Source organism: Eimeria acervulina, genomic scaffold, assembly GCF_000499425.1.
Source record: "Eimeria acervulina Houghton genomic scaffold, Eah_scaff23, whole genome shotgun sequence".
Classification (NCBI taxonomy): domain Eukaryota; phylum Apicomplexa; class Conoidasida; order Eucoccidiorida; family Eimeriidae; genus Eimeria; species Eimeria acervulina.
This window is the reverse complement of record NW_013550001.1, coordinates 83,463-103,462: the sequence shown is the minus strand read 5'-3', so window position 1 is coordinate 103,462 and position 20,000 is coordinate 83,463. Positions and strand designations below refer to the sequence as shown.

The following is a 20,000-nucleotide window of genomic DNA, read 5'->3' as shown; positions in this document are numbered from 1 at the left end:
AAGTGACCTGAAGGCGCATGCAGGAGGCCCGAGGGCCCCACACCTCAAACCACTGGAGGTTTAGGGTTTAGGGTTTATGGTTTAGGGTTTCATCGCACTGTAATTTGATGTCAATTGGCTGCTAGAAGAACCCCAGAGAGCGGACTAGGGTTTAGGGTTTAGGGTTTAGGGTTTGAGTGTATGCTGCGCAGGGTTTAGGGTTTATTACCCAGCGGTGTTTGGGGCTTCTTCTTCTTCTATGAACTCTAAACCCTAAACCCTAAACCCTAAACCCTAGCCACTGAAAAAGAGTATGTGGCGCTCAGCCCTTGCATCTTTTGCCTAAGATGCAGGCATTAGGGTTTAGGGTTTAGGGTTTAGGGTTTGGCGATGGCCTTCGACTTGAAGGTTGAGTGGGAGGGGCCTGAGCAGTATCAGGCTCTTGTCTCTCGTGCTGCTGCTCTGGGTTTTGCTGCTGTTGCTGCTAATGTGTACATACACCTGCCGCCTCCGCGGCAGCAGCAGCAAGCAGCAGCAGCAACAGCAGCAGCAGCAGCAGCAGCAGCACTAGCAAAGGCTGTGAAGCAAGGGCTGCCTTTTCAGCACCCTCTCGCTGTCCCTGCGCCTCTCCGCTCTTCACCCCTACCAGCAGCAGCACCAGTTGCTGCTGCTGCTCCTGCTGCTGCTGCTGCAGAATCGCAGCAGCAACTGCTGCAGTGGCTGCCGGACACAGTGCCTGCTTTGTATTCCCATACCACTCAGCAGCAGCAGCAGCAGCAGCAGCAGCAGCAGTTAGCTCGCGGTTGCGGCCCTCTGAGCAAGAGACAGTGGGTAGATGTCTTTCCCTATGCTGCAGCAGCAACAGCAGCAGTGCAGCAGCAAGCAGCAGCAGCAGCAGCATGCGAGATTCTGCAGCTGAGACGGGTGACGGTAGTATTGAGTTGTACATCTGCTGCTGCTAGCTTCAGCACTCTCTTCCCTAGAGGCCCTCCCTTCTACCCCGCAGCAGCAGCAGCAGCAACAGCAGCAGCAGCAGGCACACCAGCAGCAGCAGCAGCAGAGCGGCGAGGCGCATGCATTGAGCTTCTTGCTGTGCAGCCAACCGATGAAGAGACCTGGTTGTTTGCCTGCAGCAGCTGCGAGTGTGATATCATCTCCATAGACTTTGCTGCTGCTGCTGCTGCTGCTGCTACGGGCGCTGCTGCTACAGGTGCTGCAGCAGCAGGTCTACCCTTCACCATACGCAGACGGCATGTGCTGCAGGCAGCAAGGAGAGGCGTCTTCTTTGAGGTGTCTCTGTCAGATCTGCTGCAGCCGCAGCAGAAGCGAGGTGCAGCAGCAGTAGCAGCAGCAGCAGCAGCAGCAGAGGAGGAGAGCAGCAGCAGCAGCCAGGCCCTTGCAAACCTGCAACGGCTGCTGCGGTTCGTGCCACCTAAACAGCTGCTGCTGTCTTCCGGTGCAGCAAGGCCGCAGCAGCTGCTGACTCCTCCTGCTGCTGCTGCTGTTGCTGCAGCACTAGGCATCTGCAGCAACCATAAAGCAGCAGCAGCTAATTGCAGCGCAGCAGCAGCAGCAGCCCTTGGTCGCGGTGCTGCTTCTCACGCCCCCGGTGGTGCTGTCACTCAAGGCTGGCCTACTGCTGCAGCAGCAGCAGCAGCAGCAGCAACTGCAGCAGCAGACAGCAGCCTTGCTGCTGCTGCTATGGCTGGGAATATGCCTCCGTCTATTGTGCAGCAGCTGCAGGCCCTGCGTCAGCTGCTGCTGCAGCAGCAGCAGCACTAAAACCAAGTCAGCAGCAGCAAAAACTCTGCGCAACAGCAGCATCAGCAACACCTGAATCTCTACCCTAAGCTGCTGCTGCTGCTGCTCTGACTATTGCTGCTGCTGCTATTGCTGCAGCAAAGACGAACAACGAAAGCCTGGAACCGAGCAAAGTTATTAATGCTGCATACTGCTTCACCCCGTGGGGTGTTGCTGGCTGCTGCTGTTGCTGCTGTTGCTGTTGCTGCTGCGGCACCAGCAACAGCAGCACAGCAGCAGCAACTCTCTGCAGTGGGCGCTGCCTTTCCCTTAGAAGTGGAGGAAGCAAACAAGCACTCTGCAGCAGCAGCTGCTGCAGCACAACACTGCAGCAGCAGCAGCAGCTGCTGCTGCTGCTTATTGCTGTCAGTGAACCTGCTGCTTCTGGGGTGCTTCGCTTTTGCTGCTTGCATGCAGCAGCAGCAAAGCCCCAAGAGGCACTGCTGCAGTAATGAGAGGAGGCGACCAGACGCAGAAGCAAAGAGAAGAAAACAGGTGCAGCAGCAGCAGCAGACATACGCTAGGCACCACCATGCTGCAGCAGCAACAGCAGCAGCAGCAGCAGCAGCAGCAACAGCAGCAGCAGCACAAAAACAAAATCGTTAGCATACAAAACGATGAACACCCCCAAAGAGCAAACGCCGGGTGCGCGGGTGTTTAGGGTTTAGGGTTTAGGGTTTGGAACTGCTTGGGTTTAAGGTTTAAAGTGTGCAGACAGGACTTACGGCTAGGGTTTAGGGTTTAGGGTTAAAGCTAGGGTTTAGGGTTTAGATTTTTAGTAGGGTTTAGGGCTAATTGTAAGGGTTTAGGGTATCAACTTAGGGTTGAGAGTTTATGATTAGGGTTTACAGTTATGGTTTAGGGCTAAAGATTAGGGTTTAGGGTTTAGAGTTAGGGTTTAGGGTTTAGGGTTTACTTGATGTCAGTAATAAGGTAAAATACATCATTAGAAGGCAGAACTTTCCTCTGATACAAACAGCACCCAGCAAACCGCTGCTGAGGGTTTAGGGTTTAGGGTTTAGGGTTTGAGGTCTACAGCTGCGGTGGAGGCGTACCAGCAGCAGCAGCAACAGCAAAACCGACAGCAGCACCACGAGCAGCAGAAGCACGAGCAGCAGAAGCAGCAGCAGCAGAAGCAGCAGCAGAAGCAACCGCAGCAGAAGCAGCAGAAGCTGCTGCAGCAAACCCCTCCCTTACCTTGGTTCCTACAGAGCTGTGCGTAGCCTTTGCGCTGCTGTCATCAGCAGCATCTGCAGCAGCGTGCTGCTGCTGTTGTTGCTGCTGCTGCTGCTGCTGCTGCTGCTGCTGCTCTTCTGCTGCTGCGCGAACCACGGAGTACCCCGGTAAATTTTTAAGGGCTTCGAAGGCCCCCTCAGTTGGCACTGAGACATAAACTGTCTCCCTAAACCACCGCATACACCCCAAACCCTAAACCCTAAACCCTAAACCCTAAACCCTAAACACCCGCGCACGCAGATGCCCTTCACTCTGCAGCTGCAGGAGCAACTGAAAAAGCAGCAGCAGCACCAACAGCAGTAACAACAGCAGCAACAACAACAGCAATAGCAACAGCAACAGCTGCAACAAACCCTGCAGCTGAAGCAAGAGCAGCAGCTGCACTCATAGCAGCAACTGCAGCAGCAAGAGCAGAACCTGCAGCAAAAGCAGCAGCAGCAACAGCAGCAGCAACAGCAACAGCAGCAGCAACAGCAGCAGCAGCAACAGCAGCAGCAACAGCAGCAACGGCAGCAACAGCAGCAGCAACAGCAACAGCAGCAACAGCAACAGCAGCAGAAAGCCTACGAATCCTCATCGTGCTGCAGTACGTGCACATCAAGAGGCAAGACCAGATCCTTAAACTCCTCTAAACCCTTTGCAGGGACAGGCCGAACAATTGCACGTATTGGCGCCATCTTGCTGCTGCTGCTGCTGCTGCTGCAGTTGCTGTTGCTGCTGCTGCTGCTGCTGCTGCACCGCTGCTGCACCGCTGCTGCTGCGCCCGGTTCCACTGGTGAACGACTGAAGGCGACAGCTACACAGAAGCAACACACACAACAACCAAGCTGACCTTGTTGCTGCTGCTACAGCAATTCTGCTGCTGCTGCAGTGCTGCTGCAGTGCTGCTGCAGCGCTGCCGCTGCTACTGCTGCTGCTGTTGCTGCTGCTGTTGCTGCTGATCTCGCTGCTTCAGCGTCCGAGCCAGGAGACAACGCAGCAATAGCTAGAAGGCAAGATATATATGCAGAAAGACGGGGGCAGCAGCACCGGGTGTCTGTGTACCTGCTTAAACCCTAAACCCTAAACCCTAAACCCTCAATTGCTGGCGTGGGGCGGTGTAGAGTGAGTAAAACCTCGCTGAAGTGTACATACAGCGTCGTCTGGTTAGAAGAATAAATAGAAAAGAACTAGGACAGCCTCAGTATAAACCCTAAACCCTCATAAACCCTAAACCCTAAACCCTAAACCCTTACGCTGCCGGTAGCGCTCCGACGCCCCCTGGCTGTCCTGTGTGTGCTGCTGTAAGACTTACTCTTCTTTTGCTGTTTTCTTTGTTTTATAATTTGTTTAATTAATATTAAATTAATAAACAAAAAAATAAACAAAAATAACTCAAACACAATGCAGGCGCCGCAAGGCTAAGCGAGAATACAGCTCGTCTTCTACTAAACCCTAAACCCTAAACCCTAAACCCTAAACCCTAAACCCTAGTTCATTCACTTCAACTCAAACCCTTAGTTGTTTGTCTGCCTCTTCCTTACACAGCAGCGTATCTGGGCTTTTTCGACATAGCCTCCCCCTTCACATTCTAGGGTTTAGGGTTTAGGGTTTAGGGTTTATGGTTTAGGGTTTAGGGTTTCTGAGGGTTTAAGGTCCACAAACCTCTGCAAGGGTCTTGGGAGACGAGCTTAGATCGGAGAAGGAGACAAACAAACAAATAAACGTAGTTGAGGCCCTCTAAAAGAAAACTATTTAGTGTTTAAAAGACAGCGACAAAGAGAGATAGAAATGTGAAGAAGTATAGACAGCAGAGAGAAACAGATAAATAATTAAAAGATGTGCAAATACGTTGAAGGACTCTCAAGGCTGTAGCTAGCTGCTGCCAGCTATAGCTAGCTGCAGCTAGCTGCAGCTAGCTGCTGCTGTTTAGCTGGGGCTAGCTATAGCTAGCTGCAGCTACCACCAGCAACACCTAGCCGCAGCTAGCTCCAGCAACAGCTAGCTGCAGCTAGCACTATCAACACATAGCTGCAGCTAGCTGCAGCTAGCTACAGCTAGCTACAGCTAGCTGTAGCTCCAGGGCGTAAGTGCTGATAAGTTTCTTGTAGAGTAATTGCATGCATTAGAATGGGGCTGCACGGGGATATTCACAATGCATGCTTTTTGCTGCTTTTCGTGCATGCGTTAAGATGCAGTTAATTAATAATAATTAATTAATAAACATCTGCTCAGCCTTAACTTAGTATAGACAATCTGAGCACCCATATCAATGTGCATGCATGCGAAGCAGCAGCAGGCGGAGCTACACCAAGACTGCTCTCTCTGCTTCAGCAGCAAACACCTTCTTTTGTTGTTTAACGAATTAACAAGCAAAATGCAGATAACAAACAGCAAACAACGAAGGGGGTCTCTACCCACTCTCTTAGTTCTTAATAATTAATTCTTCTTAGAAACACCTTTCTCTCTCTCTCTCTCTCTCTCTCTCTCTCTCTCTCTATATATATATATATATATATATATACATATATATATATGTATATTATATATATATGTATCTATAGAACATACATATATAAATATATATATATATGTATATATGTATATACATACATAGACGTATATATGCATATATACATAGAAATATACATATGTAAATAGAAATATATATATAAAGAAATATATATATATAAAGAAATATATATATATATATATATAAAGAAATATATATATGCATATATATATATATATATATATGTTGTCTGCCTCTTGGCTTAAGTGGTGATGTGTGCAGGCGTTGAGAGGAAGGTCTTCGGTGACGCATTAAATTGCATTTTAATCTTCATTAAATAGGTTAAACAGATTATTTATAAAGAAAGTTTATTTAGTTGATGAAGAGTGCTGAGTCTAATGAGCATTTGTGCTAGGCTTTCTCTTCTTGTGTTTATTTTGTCTCCATCACAAACAAAGAGACAGCTCTGCTTTCAGACAGAAGATTAGTGCTGCCTCTGGTAGGTTAGATTGCTGCTGCTGCTACTGCTGCTGCTGCTGCTGCTGCTGCTGCTGCTGCCGGTCTCCCACACTGCGGGGGAGGCCTGCAGCAGCAGCAGCAGCAGGAGCAGCAGCAGCAGCAGGAGCAGCAGCAGCTTCTTCTGCAGCCGCAGAAAGATTAATAATAGATGCAGCAGCAGCAGCAGCAGCAGCAGCGCAGCAGCAATATAAGTAGCGATAACAGTGGCAGCATGGATAGTAACAATATGATTAGCAGCAGCAGCAAGGCAAGCACCAGCAGCAACTAAAGCTTTCTCAGCTGCTGCAGAAGCAGAAACTCCTACAGCAAGAGACATAAACTAGCAGCAGCAGATGCATTATGAATAAGTCTTGCAGCAGCAAAACAGACGTGCTGCAGCAGCAGCAAGTGCTGCAGTAGCACTGCAGCATGCCTCCTGCAGAACTGCGTGTCTGAAGTTTATATTTATATTTTTAGTTGTAGCGAACAACTGCATGCATTTATTAATGCATGCATCAAAATAATGCTGCGGTGTACATGCACTTGTTCTTACTTTAAAAAGGAGATGCAGCAAGACATGCTGCTGCTGCAGTTTATAACAAAAGAGATAATCTCTCCGCTGCAGCCCCAGACATATCTATTAATATTATCTTTTATAATAATCCTTCTACTTCTACTAACTCTTATGAGGGCCCTCTAATAACAATATATACTTGTTTATTTTTCTTAAGGAAGCCTCTTAAAGAGAGAGAGACTTGTGTGCAGTATTAATTTATTAAAAAGTTTTTCTTTAGTATAGCTGTCTATAAGGCTGTCTATTTGCATGCAGCAGAGCCCATGAGAATGTATAAGTACAAATCTTATCCCTCTAATTAAGCCTATATTTAATATAATATATTTTATTATATTTATCATTTAAAAAATTTTTTAGTAGCAGAACCCACCCAGCTGTACGTACAGCAGAGTTTGCAGAGGTTTGGCCGTTTAAAAGCTTTTTGTTAGCGACAATATAAAAAAGTCTGCATTGTTTGAATTTAATTTAATGTTTTAAATTGAAATTTAAAGTTTATTCAGCAGCAAAAGAATTATGCTGCTGCTGCTAGCTGCATGCAGGGCTGCCTCTGTACAGAGAAGGCGTCGGCGCTAGCCGTTGACAACCTGAGGTGTATATCTTCATTTTTTATTTGATTATAATTATATAATAGAATTCTATTTGCAGTTTGAACTTGTTTTGTTCTTTTCTTTTGCTGCTAGAGACATTTTCCTCCTGTGCTGCAGCAGCAGCAGCCCGCCGTACACTCGGCTTGCTGCTGCTTCTTCCTGACTGCTGACCACTGGTCACCTTCGCCTTGACCATCACTGCATGCGTCGCTTGTGGGGCTTCTAACACCTCTTTGAGCAGCTGTCTGCTGCAGCTGCAGCAGCTGCAGCTCCTCCTGCTGCTGCCGCCGCTGCAGCTGCTGTTCCTGCTGCTGCAGCAGCTACTGCCGCTGCTGCTGCCGCTCCCGCTGCTGCTGCTGCTGCTGCTGCTGCTGCTAATTGTGAGAAGATGGATTCTGGAGATGAAATGGAGAGAGGCCCCCCTTCTGCAGCACTGCGTCGCTGCCAGTCTGGGCGCAGCGGATTGCTGCTCGATGATGACTTGCTGCAGCTGGGTGGCAGCATGCAGCAGCAAGAAGAAGAAGAAACCCGCACTGTCTTGCCTATCAGCAAGAAGCTCTTAGCAGGCGTTGATTCTGATGGAAGCGAAGTGCCTATAGACGCAAAGGCAGTAGAGGAGACCCTCGATATGTATTCTGTACTTATTGAATAGTATGTGCAGACACTCCTGCTGCTGTTGTTGCTGCTGCTGTTGCTCTTGCTGCTGTTGCTCTTGCTGCTGTTGCTTCTGCTGTTTCTGATGTTTCTGATGCTGTGGCTCTTGCTGGTATTGATTAAATAGTATGCGGAAACACTCCTGCTGCTCCTGTTGCTATTGCTGCTGCTGTTGCTTCTGCTGTTTCTGGTGTTGCTGCTGCTGTTGCTCTTGCCGGTATTGCTGCTGCTGCTGGCGCTTCTGATGTTGTTGCAGCTGCTGTTGCTGCTGCTGTTGTTGGTGTTGCTTTCCCTGGTAGTGTTGCTGCTGCTGTTGCTGCCGCTGCCCGTTTCTGCTGCTGCTCCTGATGTTTCTGTTGCTGCCGTTGCTGCTGCTGCTGCTGCTGCTGCCCTGCTGCTCTTGCCTGCGCGCGGATGTGTGCATCTATCTTCTAAACAGCATTAAGATGAAAGACAGATTAAAACTTATTTTTCTTTATTTGCTGCTGCAGCGCCAAGATGCCACCCTTTGCTCCAGACGGTATTTACTGCATGCCCACTTGGAATGACGTCAGAAGTAAGCATTAAGCCTGCAGCAGCAGCAGCAGCAGCAGCAGCAGCATAAGCTGCAGCAGCAGCAGCAGCATAAGCTGTAGCAATAGCAGCAGCAGCATAAGCTGCAGCAACAACAGCAGTAGCACAAGCTGCAGCAACTGTAGCATAAGCTTCCACAGAAACAGCACAAGCTGCAGCAGCAGTAGCATAAGCAGCAGCAGCAGAAACAGCACAAGCTGCAGCAGCACAAGCATAAGCTGCAGCAGCAGCCTTAGCAGCTGGTGCAGAGCAGCAGCAACAGCAGCAGTTTGCTTCTTACCTGTTTGAGATCTTCTTCATTTGCGTATGTTTGTGCTTTTGTTTGTTTTGCTGCAGCATGGGATGGCGTTGCCTTTCTGAGGCATGGAGTTTATCAAGGAGGTCTATTTAAATTTAGAATTGGGATTCCTAAGGCATATCCAAACATAGCACCGAAACTTACTTTTCTCTCGCGTGTTTTTCACCCGCTTGTAGATGAAGAGACTGGCGAACTCTGCATTAAAGTCAGCAGGAAAACAAATAAACAAATAAATAAAATAAATAAATAAATAAATAAATAACAGTAAATATATCTTTTTCTTTTTTGTTAGTAGTTCCGCATGCAGGTAGAGGCATACTGCATCTGCGTTTTACGTTGTTGTTTAAATATGTAGAGGATAAAGGAAAGAAAATATTAAAATTAGTTATAAGCATTCTTATATCGTGTTTAATTTTATTCTTGTCGGGTTTCTACAGAGAAAATAATTCATCTTAGGGTTTGTTGAATTCTTTTGTTTTGTTTGTTTTGTTTGTTTTGTTTGTTGGTGCAGGCGTATTTCAAAGAATGGAACAGCGAAAGAGATTATATTCCTATGTTATTGTTGTATTTAAAGACGATATTCCTCTCTAAAGATTTACTAAGAGGAACTGCAGATGAAAAAAACTGGAAAAACAAACGCGCAGCTCAGCTGTACGTACACCTGAATGAACAACGGATAGAAAGCAGTGGAAACCTGCATTAATTTACTTTTTATTTTTAATTTGATCAATTGTTTTCGTTTATTTTGTTGTTTTTCTGCATGCATGCATGTTTATTTCCCTGTTTCCCCCTCAGTTTCCACTTTTTTCCAGCAGCAGATTTCCGTCGTTTTTTGTGTTTTCCTTCTGCAGTTTTCGTGAAGATAAGGCGACTTTGCTGAAAGAAATTCGTAAATGCGTGAAGGAGTCTCAGGAGAAGAGTTTGACGCCAGTAGAGCAGCAGCAAGCATTAGCAGCTGCTGCACCTGCAGCAGAGCGCGAGCCCCCAACAGCTGCTGCTGCAGTATTGCATGAGGATGCCTCCGACTTTGTTTTTAATTTCCGAGAGTTTCACCGGCAGCAGAAACCCCTGCTGCATGCAATTACTCTGTTAGCTTCCGATGAAACCTGTGCAGATCCAACTCAGGCGTTTGTTGAGTGGTTTGCTGATGATTGGAGCAAGGCAGAGTTTGAAAGGGAAGAGAATAAACCCCCGTAATTATTATTATTATTATTAAACTCTAAACTTATTCTTTTATTGAACTCTTTTCTTCATTTCTCCTCGTATTTCTATTCAAGCGGAATACACACGAACACAGCCAGTCTACACCCACAAGTGAGAGCTATATACAAAAATAAAAAAATAGTCGCGGGCATACTTTATACTCTAGTTGCTGCAGAAGCTATTTGCTGCAGTTGCTGCAGCAGCTATCTGCAGTTATCTGCAGATATTTGCTGCAATTGCTGCAGCAGCTATCTGCAGCTGTCTGCTGCAGTTACTGCAGCAGAACATCAAGGCGATGCCTTCATTGCCGCCTTAAGACAGCTACACGCAAACGGAGTCGTACACTCAAGCGAGGCGGTGCATGCAAAATATTGCAACCACTGCGTGAGCAGCAGCAGCAGCAGCAGCAGCAGCAAGTGATGCTGCAACAGCTGCTGCAAACAGCTGCTCGTACAAAGAATAGTTTCTCTGTTAGCGACACATGCATGCACCCACATGCAGCATCTGCTGCTGCAATAAGTTGAACTTCAGCTGCTGCTGTAGCAGTTGCACTTCCGGAACTGCTGCAGCAGCAGGAGGAGTTGCAGCAGCAGGAGTTGCTGCAGCAGGAGGAGTTGCTGCAGCAGGAGGAGTTGCAGCAGCAGCAGGAGTTGAAGCTACAGCATGTTTTGCAAGAGCATTTTGAGCAGCAGCATGTGTAGCAGCAGCATAATGGACTTAATGCGAAGTATGCGGCGGCTCAAGCTTAGCTCTTTGAACAGAAAGAGGGTTCCCTCCGTTGAGGATAAGTTTATAGTTTTGAGCCTTAAGACCCTCGAAGCAGATCTTTTTACACTCTAAGTCCAACCATCTGCATTCTTTACACCTTTCTTTAGGAGATATAAAGAAGAGGCGACCGTGCCACGTAAAGTCTTTCTTGCGACCGTCAAGCCCAGGGAAATCTGCATAGAAAGGTACGGGGGGCTTAACAGCCCCATGTGCATGCGCTTTATATGTAAGATAAAGAGAAATAAAGAAAAATAAATATGCATGCAAACCTACAAACATTAACATCTTTCTTTCATACTCTGTTATCAGAGGAGTACATAAACGGCTATAAGAATCTAAGTCTAACAACCAAGACCGCCTACAGTGCCATCGTGTAAGAAACCCGCTTATATCAAGCCAGCGATAGATAAAATCTCCTATACGATCTATGTTGCTGCTGCCTTGCTGCTGCAGCTGCTGCTGTGGATGCTGCAGTTGCTGCTGCTGCACAGAAAGAGGCGAAGGCCGCTCCTGCTGCTGCATTAAAGCCCCAAAACGAGCTGATGTTATACTACTATCCGTAGGATGCAATAACAACGGTGAACGACGCAGCAGCAAACTGCTGCTGCTGCTGCTGCTGCTGCTGCTGATGCTGCTGCTGATGCTGCTGCGCGCCGATGCTGCTGCTGCGCAGCCACGGGCACCCAACGCCCACCCCAGCATTCTCCTTTACTTTATTTGCTGCAAAAGAGAGGAAATATCAGATAGGGATCCGTGCTGCTGCGCGATAAGCTGCTGCAGGGCGTCGCAGCCGCTGCTGCTGCTGCTGTGGAGGGTTTATGCTGCTGCAGCGCAGCAGACGTCTCCCAGGAGAAGAAAAAGAATAATTAAGACTCAATTACACCTCAAATAAAATATAAAAAGAAGCTCAACAGGAAACGCTGACGAAATATTGACAAGCAGCGCAGCCAGAAGCAGCAGCAGCCCTAGAAAGCCCCAAATACGTTTGTCTGCTGCTGCTGGCGGGGCGAGGCCCTGAGCAGCGCAGCAGCAGCAGCAAGAACTGCAGGAGGAGCAGCATGAGGGTAGCAACTAGATCTATCCCTCTTGTTTTCTTGTGTTGTTCTTGTCTCTAATGACAGCAGCAGGAGCTGTCAAAGCCACCGCTTGCTGCTGCTGCTGCTGCTGCTGCTGCTGCTGCTGCGCCGCCTTCCCCTTCACGGCCGACGCACCAACTTGAATCTCTCCCGTCTTTTCCTTTTTATTGTTTTGTTTTAAATAAACATATCGCAAGAAGAGCCTACTCCTAAAGCCCTTTCTACCGGCTCTCGTGGAGATCCTGCAGCAGCACTTGCACTGCTGGCCCGTGCTGCTGCTGCTGCTGCTGCAGCTGCTGCTGCAGCAAACCGGTGCTGTCCAGCTGGGTCTGCATGCACTCTGAAGACGACAACCCCCCCGGAAGTACTGCAGCACAGGGAGGCCTTGCGCAGCAGCACTGCAGCAATCCTTTCTGTGTGTTCACCTGCCGCAGCATCGATACAACCCCGCAGCATTAACTCCAGCAGCAGCAGCAGCAGAAGCAGCAGCAGCAGGAGCAGCAGCATAAAGATGGATCAGCACTGGCGCCCCGCGCCGGATTGTGACGGCGACAGAAGGAGACAGAGGATGGTCCCCTACGATGCTGCTGCTGCAGCAGCAGCAGCAGCAACAGCAAACAGCGCGATTCCTGCTGCAGGGCAAGGAGGTCTCTGGTCTGATCGCAGAAACAGCAGCAACAGCAAAACGCAAGGCGACGCCCCTTGGTGGGTGCAGCAGCAAATAGCAAGAGAAAACCGTCCTTCCCGAGTAGTTCAGTGCTCTAGCCGCAGCAGCGGCTTTGCAAGGCAGCAGCAGTATGAGCCGCAGCAGCAGCAAGTCCACCACAACCAGCAGCAGCAGCAGCACAGCCAGCAACAGCAACAGCATCACTACCCGCCGCAACACCAGCAACACCACTACCAGCAGCAGCAGCATTACTACCAGCAGCAGCAGGAGCGGCAGCCCTACCTGCCGCCCCACGAGCAGCAGCAGCTGCAGCAGCAGCAGCAACAGGGTTATCAAGAAACCTCGAGATATGATGAAGGCAGGCTTAGCAGCAGACGACGCTACGACCGCCCTCATTACAGCAGCACAAGCCGCAGCCGCAGCCGCAGTCGCAGTCGCAGCCCCTTCTGGAGGGAAACAGCAGCAGGAGACAGCAGCAGCAGCAGCAGCGTCAGGCTTGGGCGTGCTGTAAGAGCTCGCTCTGGAGCAGCAGCAGGCGAAAGAGAAGGACATCCCTATGACTACCGTCAGCCCCCACACCAGCGGCAGCAGCAGCAGCAGCAGCAGCAGCAGCACCCGCAGCAGCGGCAGCAGCGGTATCAGCGATACCGCAGCAGCAGCAGCGAAGCAGCTTCAGTGAAGCAGCAGCAAATGCCGTATAACCGAGCGAGAAGCAAAGAGGAAGGCATCAGGGTAGGTGAGCGCTCGGGTGCTGCAGGAGAGCAGCAGCAGCAGCAGTATCATTACAACCAGCAGCAGCAGCAGCAGCAGCAGCCATATGGAAGGCCTCCATATCGTCCGGGCAGAGGAGTAGGGCGTGTAGACGAGGAAGCAGGAAGGAGTGGCACTGCCGGAGGGTTTGCTGCTGCTGCTGCTGCTGCTGCTGCTGCTGATGGACGCAGCAGCAGAAAGGACTACTGGGAAGGATCGCCAGGGCGGTACGCAGATGAAGATCGCATGCAGCGCCGATATCGTTCTGCTGCTGCTGCAGCAGCAGCAGCAGCAGATTACGGTAGACGGGGAGCAGACGCAGACCCAGCAGCAGCAGCAGCAGCAGCAGCAGAGAGACGCAGCAGATTGTCTCCTGCTCGTTTATCACCACGTCATCCGGCGTTGCATGCAGGGCTGCGCTCCTCTCAGCCGCATGCACATTCGCCTCAGCCGCCGCCTCCTCCTCCCCCACAGCAGCAGCAGCAGCAACAACAGCAGCAGCAACAGCAGCAGCAGCAGCAGCAGCAGCAAGAGGAGCGTAAAGGAGGGATAAGACGCCGATGGAAGCACCCCGATAGCTGCTTACCCTGCGTCTGGTTCTTCTGTCATTATGAAGGCTGCAGCAGAGGATCCTCGTGTCCTAGATGTCATAACGAAGATCATAGAGATATTGCGTCTCCTCTACACCCTTTTGTGCTGCTGCATGAGAGAGGCCGCTGCATGCCCTGTCATAGGTTTACTAGCAGCGGGGCTTGCAGACAATATGCATGCGTCTTCTGCCATCATCCTTCTCATCACGAACCCTCTAACTTAGATTCTGCTAATGAAGAAGAGTTAAAGCAGCAGCAGCAGCAGCTCGAACAGCTGCTGCAGCAGCAGCTCAAGGCAGCCCCTAGACAAAAACTCTCACAAGATGCTGCAGCACATGATAGAGGGGTTTGTATCCCTTGTGCTGACTTCTTTTCTTCGCCTCATGGATGTAAAGGTGCAGCAGCAGAAGGCGGCAACAACAGCAGCAGCAACAGCAACAGCAGCAGCAGCAGCAGCAGCAACAAATGCCTCAATTGCCACCACCCATCGCATGCAAACCCTCACTTTGCTTCTCATCCTTCGGTGCTGCTGCACTTGAAACGCTGCTGCAAGCCCTGCGAGCTGTATATACAGGGGCAGTGTACGAAGGAGCCGTCTCTATGTCCTCAGTGTCATCACCCTAGTCATAAGCAAGAGGAGCAGCAGGAGGAGGAGCAGCAGCAAGAGCAGCAGCAGCAAGAGCAGCAGCAGCAGCAGCAAGAAGATGACACACCAGATGAAGAGAAGAGGCAGCACGAGTTTATGATGCTTCAGCAGCAAGAACAAGAAGACATGCAGCAGCAAGATATTGATGAGTGGGAGGAGGATGAAGACGAGAGAAGAGGCGGCGCTCTCTCCCCTCCCTATACACCCCAGCAGCACGAAGACGAGCAGCAGCAGCAGCAGCAGCAGCAGCAAGAGCAAGAGCAACAACAACTGAAAATGCAGCAGCAGCAGCAGAACCAATGCATAGACGAAAAACAGCAGCAGCAGCAGCAGCAGCAGCAGCAGCGCATGTCTGAGGAGGGCTCATTTGTTGAGCATACACCCGAATGCATGCAGCAGCAAGAAGCAAAGGTCAAGGACTGTTCATCGCAGGAAATTGTGCATGAAGAGGAGCAGCAGCAGCAGCAGCAACAGCAGCAACAAGGGAAGGACAAGCAGCAGATGCTGCAGCCTCATCAGCAGGTAGCGCTGCAGCAGTAACAGCCGGTGCAGCAGCAAGCGCATGCAGCTGCTGCTGCTATTATGCTTATTGTTCCCCCTCACAAGCGATGTAATAATGCTTCTGTTCCTCAGCAGCAGCTCCAGCTGCTGCTTCTGCTGCTGCAGCAGTCTGAACCCGGTTTCTGTGTGCAGCAGCTGCTGTTGCTGCAGTGCGGGTGAAGCAGCAGCAGCAGCAGTAGCAGCAACAGCAGCAGTAGCAGCAAGAGCAGCAGCAGCAGCAACAAGAAGCGTTGTGGCACACATGCATCTGTGCCTCCCCACATGTCCATCGTAAACCCTAAACCCTAAACCCTAAACCCTAGGAAGCAGATGCTTTTGAGGGTTTTAAAGGGTCAAGAGGAGATAGCAAAGAGACAGACAAACATTCTTATACATAAACAGCACACACAAACGCTGGGAGCGAGAGAGACGTTCAGAAAATACTTATAGGATATATATATATATATATCTATATATCTATATATATAATATATATAATATATATAATATATATTATATACACAATATATATATATATATATATGTATATATATATATGTTGTATATAATATGAAGAGAGATACAGATAAAGAGATACGCATTGAGAGATATGCATCAAGAGATTTGTCTATGCATATATATATATATATATTTATATATATATATATATATATTTATATATATATTTATATACATAATATATATAGATATATATAGATTATATATATAGATATTTATATAAGCACATATATATATAAGTACGAATTTATAAGAAAAGAAGCCGAGCGAAGCTGTCTCTGTTAAAGGAGACGAAGAGACAAACAAAATACGAGGCAATACTACCCCGAAAACATAAAATAAAACCTTGTGCACGCAACTGCTGCTGCTGCTGCTGCAGCAGCAGCTGCAGCAGCTGCAGCAGCTGCTGCTGCGTTGTCTTAAGCGACACCTCGCTTGCTGCAACTGCTGCCGCTGTCGCAGAGAGTGCTGCTAGATTTGCTTCTGATGCTGTTATTAACTCCCGATGCTACAGTTGCTGCTGTTGCTGCAGCAACTGCAGCAGCAGCAGCAGCTGAAACAGTTGCTGCTGCTGCTGCTGCTGCACTTCATTCGAGAGCGTATGTCACCCAAACTGCAAGCAAACGCCAGCAGGTGAAGCCCTAAACCCTCAAAACCCGAAGATGCTGCCTCTCCTAATGAAGACGTGCAAGGGTTTAGGGTTTAGGGTTTAGGGTTTAGGGTTTAACTTGCCTGGTCTGTACGTCTTATCTTGAATGTTGCGACTAAAAAATAAAAGAGATAAATTCGTAGGCCCTGCCAGAGGAGAAGGGACCCAAGGCGTCGGCCCTGCAAACCCCAAACCCTAAACCCTAAACCCTAAACCCTAAACCCTAGCCGCTAAACCCCTAACCCCTAGCTGCTAAGCCTAAGGCTAGGCGTTCATTCTCATGCGCGGCTTTGGGTGCGCCTGCAGTACTCGGCATTTTAGGGTTTAGGGTTTAGGGTTTAGGGTTTAGGGTTTAGGGTTTGTACCGTCAGCAAGGACCTGCAGCTGCTGCAGTGCAGCAGCAAGAAAAGCAGCAGCAGAGACGAGGCCCCTACCGCAGCCGCAGCCTCGATAGAAGGAGACGCCTGAACAACAGCAAATAAAAATATAAATGTTTGTCGTTTATGATATATAAATATAAATATATATATATATATCTTTGATATATATATAAATATATATTTATATATATAAAGAAATAAATATATATATATATCTTTATTTTCATTTAACTTTATTTTATTTGCTGTTTTGTTGTTTTGTTTTATTTTATTTTTGTTTGGTGTTTGTCGTTTTTAGTTTTATTTATTTTATATATATTTTAACTGTTTTATAGACGCCTCCTCTTTAATCTCTACTTTATTTATTTATTTTATTTTATTTTATTTATTTTATTTATTTTATTTATTTACCTCCAGCAACAACAAAACCGACAAGGGGTCTGCACGCTTGAGGGGTCTTGCCTGGGAACACAGCAGCAGCAGCGGCAGCAGCAGCAGCAGCGGGAGCAGCAGCAACAGCAGCAGCTGGAGCAGGAGAGGCAGCAGCAGCAGCACCGGGAGCAGCAGCAGCAGCAGCTGCTGTGGCTGCATGCAGAGACACAGAAGGCTTCTTCTGTTGTTGCCTTCGCGCTCGGCCTCCTCCTCTCCCTTTATGCTGCTGCTGCTGTTGCTGCTCTTGCTGCTGTTGTTGCTGCTGCTGCAGACGCAGCAAACGGCGTCTGCATGCATGCCTGTGCGGAGGCTCCACCAGCTGCAAGGCTAATCCTCCACCGTTGCTGCTGCTGCTCTTGCTGCTGCTGCTGCTCTTACTGCTGCTGCTGCCGTTGCTGCTGCTGCTGCTGCTGCTGCTGCACTGCAGCAGAGGCATAAGTGCAGGCCTGAGGTGTGGGGCTGAGGAGACACAAGGCAAGGCTTCCTTCGCCGACGGTGTAGCAGGATATGCTGCAGCGCACTCCAAACCCTAAACCCTAAACCCTAAACCCTAAAGTACATATTCCCTTCCCGCTAGAACCTGCAAGCTGGCCGCTAGCTGCACCTTCAGAGACAGCTCATAAACCTCCTGATTAGGGTTTAGGGTTTAGGATTTAGGGTTTAGGGTCTGACCTTGAAAGAAGAGACGGAGGTCAGTCAAGGAGACAGCAAAGAGATGGTTGCGCTCTAAGGGGACTCCTCTGTCGTTGGCTGTCAGGTGTATAGGCAGCAGCGCATGACGCTCTGCTAGATAAGCAGCAGCAGCAACAACTGCAGCAGCAACCCTCTTCCTCTGCTTCCGACCCCAGCCGCCGCTGCTGCTGCTGCTGCTGCTGCTGCTGCTGCTGCTGATGTTGGTCTCCGATGCTGCCTGAGGAGGCAGCAGCAGCTGCTGCAGCGCCCAGAGGAACACCAAAGGCAGCTCATCAGCACAACCCATACTTCTTTCTTTTCGTGCTGCTTGCAGCAGAACCTGCAGCTGCTGCTGCGGCTGCTGCTGCTGCTGCTGCTGCTGCTGTTGCTTTCGGAACTGCTGCAAGAAGAGCGAGAGGCGCAGCAGCTGCACAGGCAGCATGCGTACAGCAGGGGGAGGCAGCAGCAGCTGCGGCAGCTGCTGCAGCAAATCAATCGGAGGCTGCGGCATAGGGGGTACCAGCAGATTTGCTGCTGTCTGCTGCTGCTGATTCGTCTCGCGTCTGTTGGGTTGCTGCGGAGGCAGCAGCAGCGGCAGCAGACGAGGAGGCAGGAAGCAAGAGGGGCCATACAGACGACTCCGCTGCTGCTGCTGCAGCTGCTGCAGCAGCAGCTGCTGCTGCTGCTGCTGTTTGCTTGCTCCTACCGCAACAACAACAGCCTGCTGCAGCAGCAAACTCTCTTCTGCTGTCTCTTCACTTCGCTGCGGTCTGTCTCCTTTCTGCAGCACTGCTGCTCTCTCACCTTGATCTTGCTGTCTCCCTTCCCCCTGCACCCGCTGCTGCTGCTGCTGCTGCTGCTGCTGCTGCAGCTGGAGGGGCAAGTGCTGCAGCTGTCTCCACAGAGGTAAGAAGGGACACGTAGTTCCTAGAGCAGCAAAGCTGCTGCGGCAGTTAGGGGGCCTTCGAAGGTGCAGCAGCTCTTGCTGCCAGGCGCAGCAAAGAGCTGCATGCGTACCTGCTGCAGTATCCGGGTAGCCGAAGGGGAAGTCGCTGCTGCTGCTGCTGCTGCTGCTGCTGCACCTGCTGCTGCTCACCTCCAGCAGCTGCTTCCTTCTGTCTCGAATCCCTATGGGATATACACCCAATCTACACAGCAGCACAAACAGTCTTGCAGCACCGACTCCTGCTGGCAGCAGCAAATCAAACCCGTTGCTGCTGTTGCTGCTGCTACCTCTGCTGCTGCTGCTGCTGCTGCTGCTGCTGCTGCTGCTGCTTCCCCTGTGGGGCCCCAGAAACCCTGATGCTCCTTCCCCGCCAAAACCACCGTGAGCAATCAGCAGCACAGGAACTGTTGTTCGTTTTGCTGCTGCTGCTGCTGCCGGTGCTGCTGCTGTTGCTGCTGCTCCTGCTGCTGGTCCTGTTGCTGCTGTCGGTGAGCCGGTGGCAGCAGCAGCAGCAGCAGCCGCTGCTGCTGCTGCTGCAGAAGGAAGACACAAGTCTGCACTTGGTGGGCTGGCCGCAGCAACAGCAGCTGCAGCAGACGCCGGATCTACACCCACAATAGCAGCAGCAGCAGCAGCAGCCGCTGCTGCTGCTGCTGCTGCCTCCGCGTCAGCTTCAGGAGCAGCAAGAGGAAGCAGACACCCAAAGTCTTCCTCTTCATCAACTGCTGCAGCACTCACCGACCCAGCAGCAGCAGCAGCAGCTGCTGCTGCTGCTGCTGCAGGCGTGTCTGCTGTTTTTCTTCTTTCTGCTCCTCTGATTTCTGTTGCTGCACCCAGCTGGTGTTTGGGTCGTTGCTGCAGCAGCTGCAGCAGCAGTGGTTGTTCGTTTTGTTTTTGCTGCTTCTGCTGCTGCGGTTGCTGCTTTTGTTGCTGCTGCTTTTGTTGCTGTTTCTGTTGCTGCTGCTTCTCCCGCTGCAGCTGCTCGCTGCGCTGCTGCAGCCGCTGCAGCAAAGCCCTTATAGCCGGCCTCTTCCTGCTGCGTGTCGCGACCTTCCAAGGAGCAGCAGCAGCAGCAGCAGCAACAGCAGCAGGACAGAACAGACGGGAAGCAGCAGGAGGGGGTAGAGCCCTGCCTGCTGCAACAGCAGCAGCAACAGCAGCCTTGGGTGTCATCTTGGCTGCTGCAGCTGCAGCTGCTGTTCCCGCTGTTGTTGCTGCTGTTGCTGCTGCTGCGTCCGTTCCTGCGCCTGCAGCACCAGCAGCACCAGCAGCAGCAGCAGCAGCAGCACGACGCAGCAGCCGCCTGCTTCGCGGGGGAAAGGGCCCTAGCAAGGACGGAGACGCTGTCTCCAAGCTGAGGAGACAGCCGCCAGGTAGCGGGGGGCAGCTGCCGCACATAAACTCGTGCTGCAGCAAAGCTCTCCACAGCATATACGAAGCCTGAGCGCCTACTGCTGCTGCCTCTGCTGCTG

General features: G+C 50.3%; 6 protein-coding genes across 6 annotated transcripts in view; 4 read left to right on the top strand and 2 right to left on the bottom strand.

Moving 5' to 3' along the window:
- Positions 1-369: 369 nt before the first annotated feature.
- Positions 370-1,761, top strand: EAH_00005700 (hypothetical protein, conserved; the record flags this gene model as incomplete). Its single annotated transcript, XM_013396467.1, has 1 exon — positions 370-1,761. One exon carries the CDS (start codon positions 370-372, stop codon positions 1,759-1,761), a length of 1,392 nt encoding a protein of 463 aa, XP_013251921.1.
- A 635-nt stretch (positions 1,762-2,396) lies between these two features.
- On the top strand, positions 2,397-3,647 carry EAH_00005690 (hypothetical protein; the record flags this gene model as incomplete). Its single annotated transcript, XM_013396466.1, has 3 exons — positions 2,397-2,424; positions 2,818-2,994; positions 3,274-3,647. 3 exons carry the CDS (start codon positions 2,397-2,399, stop codon positions 3,645-3,647), a joined length of 579 nt encoding a protein of 192 aa, XP_013251920.1.
- A 3,906-nt stretch (positions 3,648-7,553) lies between these two features.
- EAH_00005680 (ubiquitin-conjugating enzyme domain-containing protein, putative) lies at positions 7,554-9,887 on the top strand (the record flags this gene model as incomplete). Its single annotated transcript, XM_013396465.1, has 5 exons — positions 7,554-7,816; positions 8,311-8,375; positions 8,729-8,895; positions 9,202-9,341; positions 9,542-9,887. 5 exons carry the CDS (start codon positions 7,554-7,556, stop codon positions 9,885-9,887), a joined length of 981 nt encoding a protein of 326 aa, XP_013251919.1.
- Positions 9,888-10,364: 477 nt separating this feature from the next.
- On the bottom strand, positions 10,365-11,363 carry EAH_00005670 (hypothetical protein; the record flags this gene model as incomplete). The annotated part of the gene is made up of 2 exons (XM_013396464.1): positions 10,365-10,549; positions 11,024-11,363. 2 exons carry the CDS (start codon positions 11,361-11,363, stop codon positions 10,365-10,367), a joined length of 525 nt encoding a protein of 174 aa, XP_013251918.1.
- Positions 11,364-12,248: 885 nt separating this feature from the next.
- On the top strand, positions 12,249-14,930 carry EAH_00005660 (hypothetical protein, conserved; the record flags this gene model as incomplete). The annotated part of the gene is made up of 1 exon (XM_013396463.1): positions 12,249-14,930. One exon carries the CDS (start codon positions 12,249-12,251, stop codon positions 14,928-14,930), a length of 2,682 nt encoding a protein of 893 aa, XP_013251917.1.
- Positions 14,931-16,158: 1,228 nt separating this feature from the next.
- Positions 16,159-20,000, bottom strand: part of EAH_00005650 (hypothetical protein, conserved) — a gene marked incomplete at both ends in the record, with an annotated part of 5,816 nt that continues 1,974 nt past the window's right edge. The window contains 4 exons of the mRNA XM_013396462.1: positions 16,159-16,277; positions 16,464-16,562; positions 16,890-17,420; positions 17,583-19,935. Of these exons, the coding sequence (XP_013251916.1) occupies positions 16,159-16,277; positions 16,464-16,562; positions 16,890-17,420; positions 17,583-19,935 (3,102 nt within the window). The remainder of the gene's footprint in view (positions 16,278-16,463; positions 16,563-16,889; positions 17,421-17,582; positions 19,936-20,000) is intronic.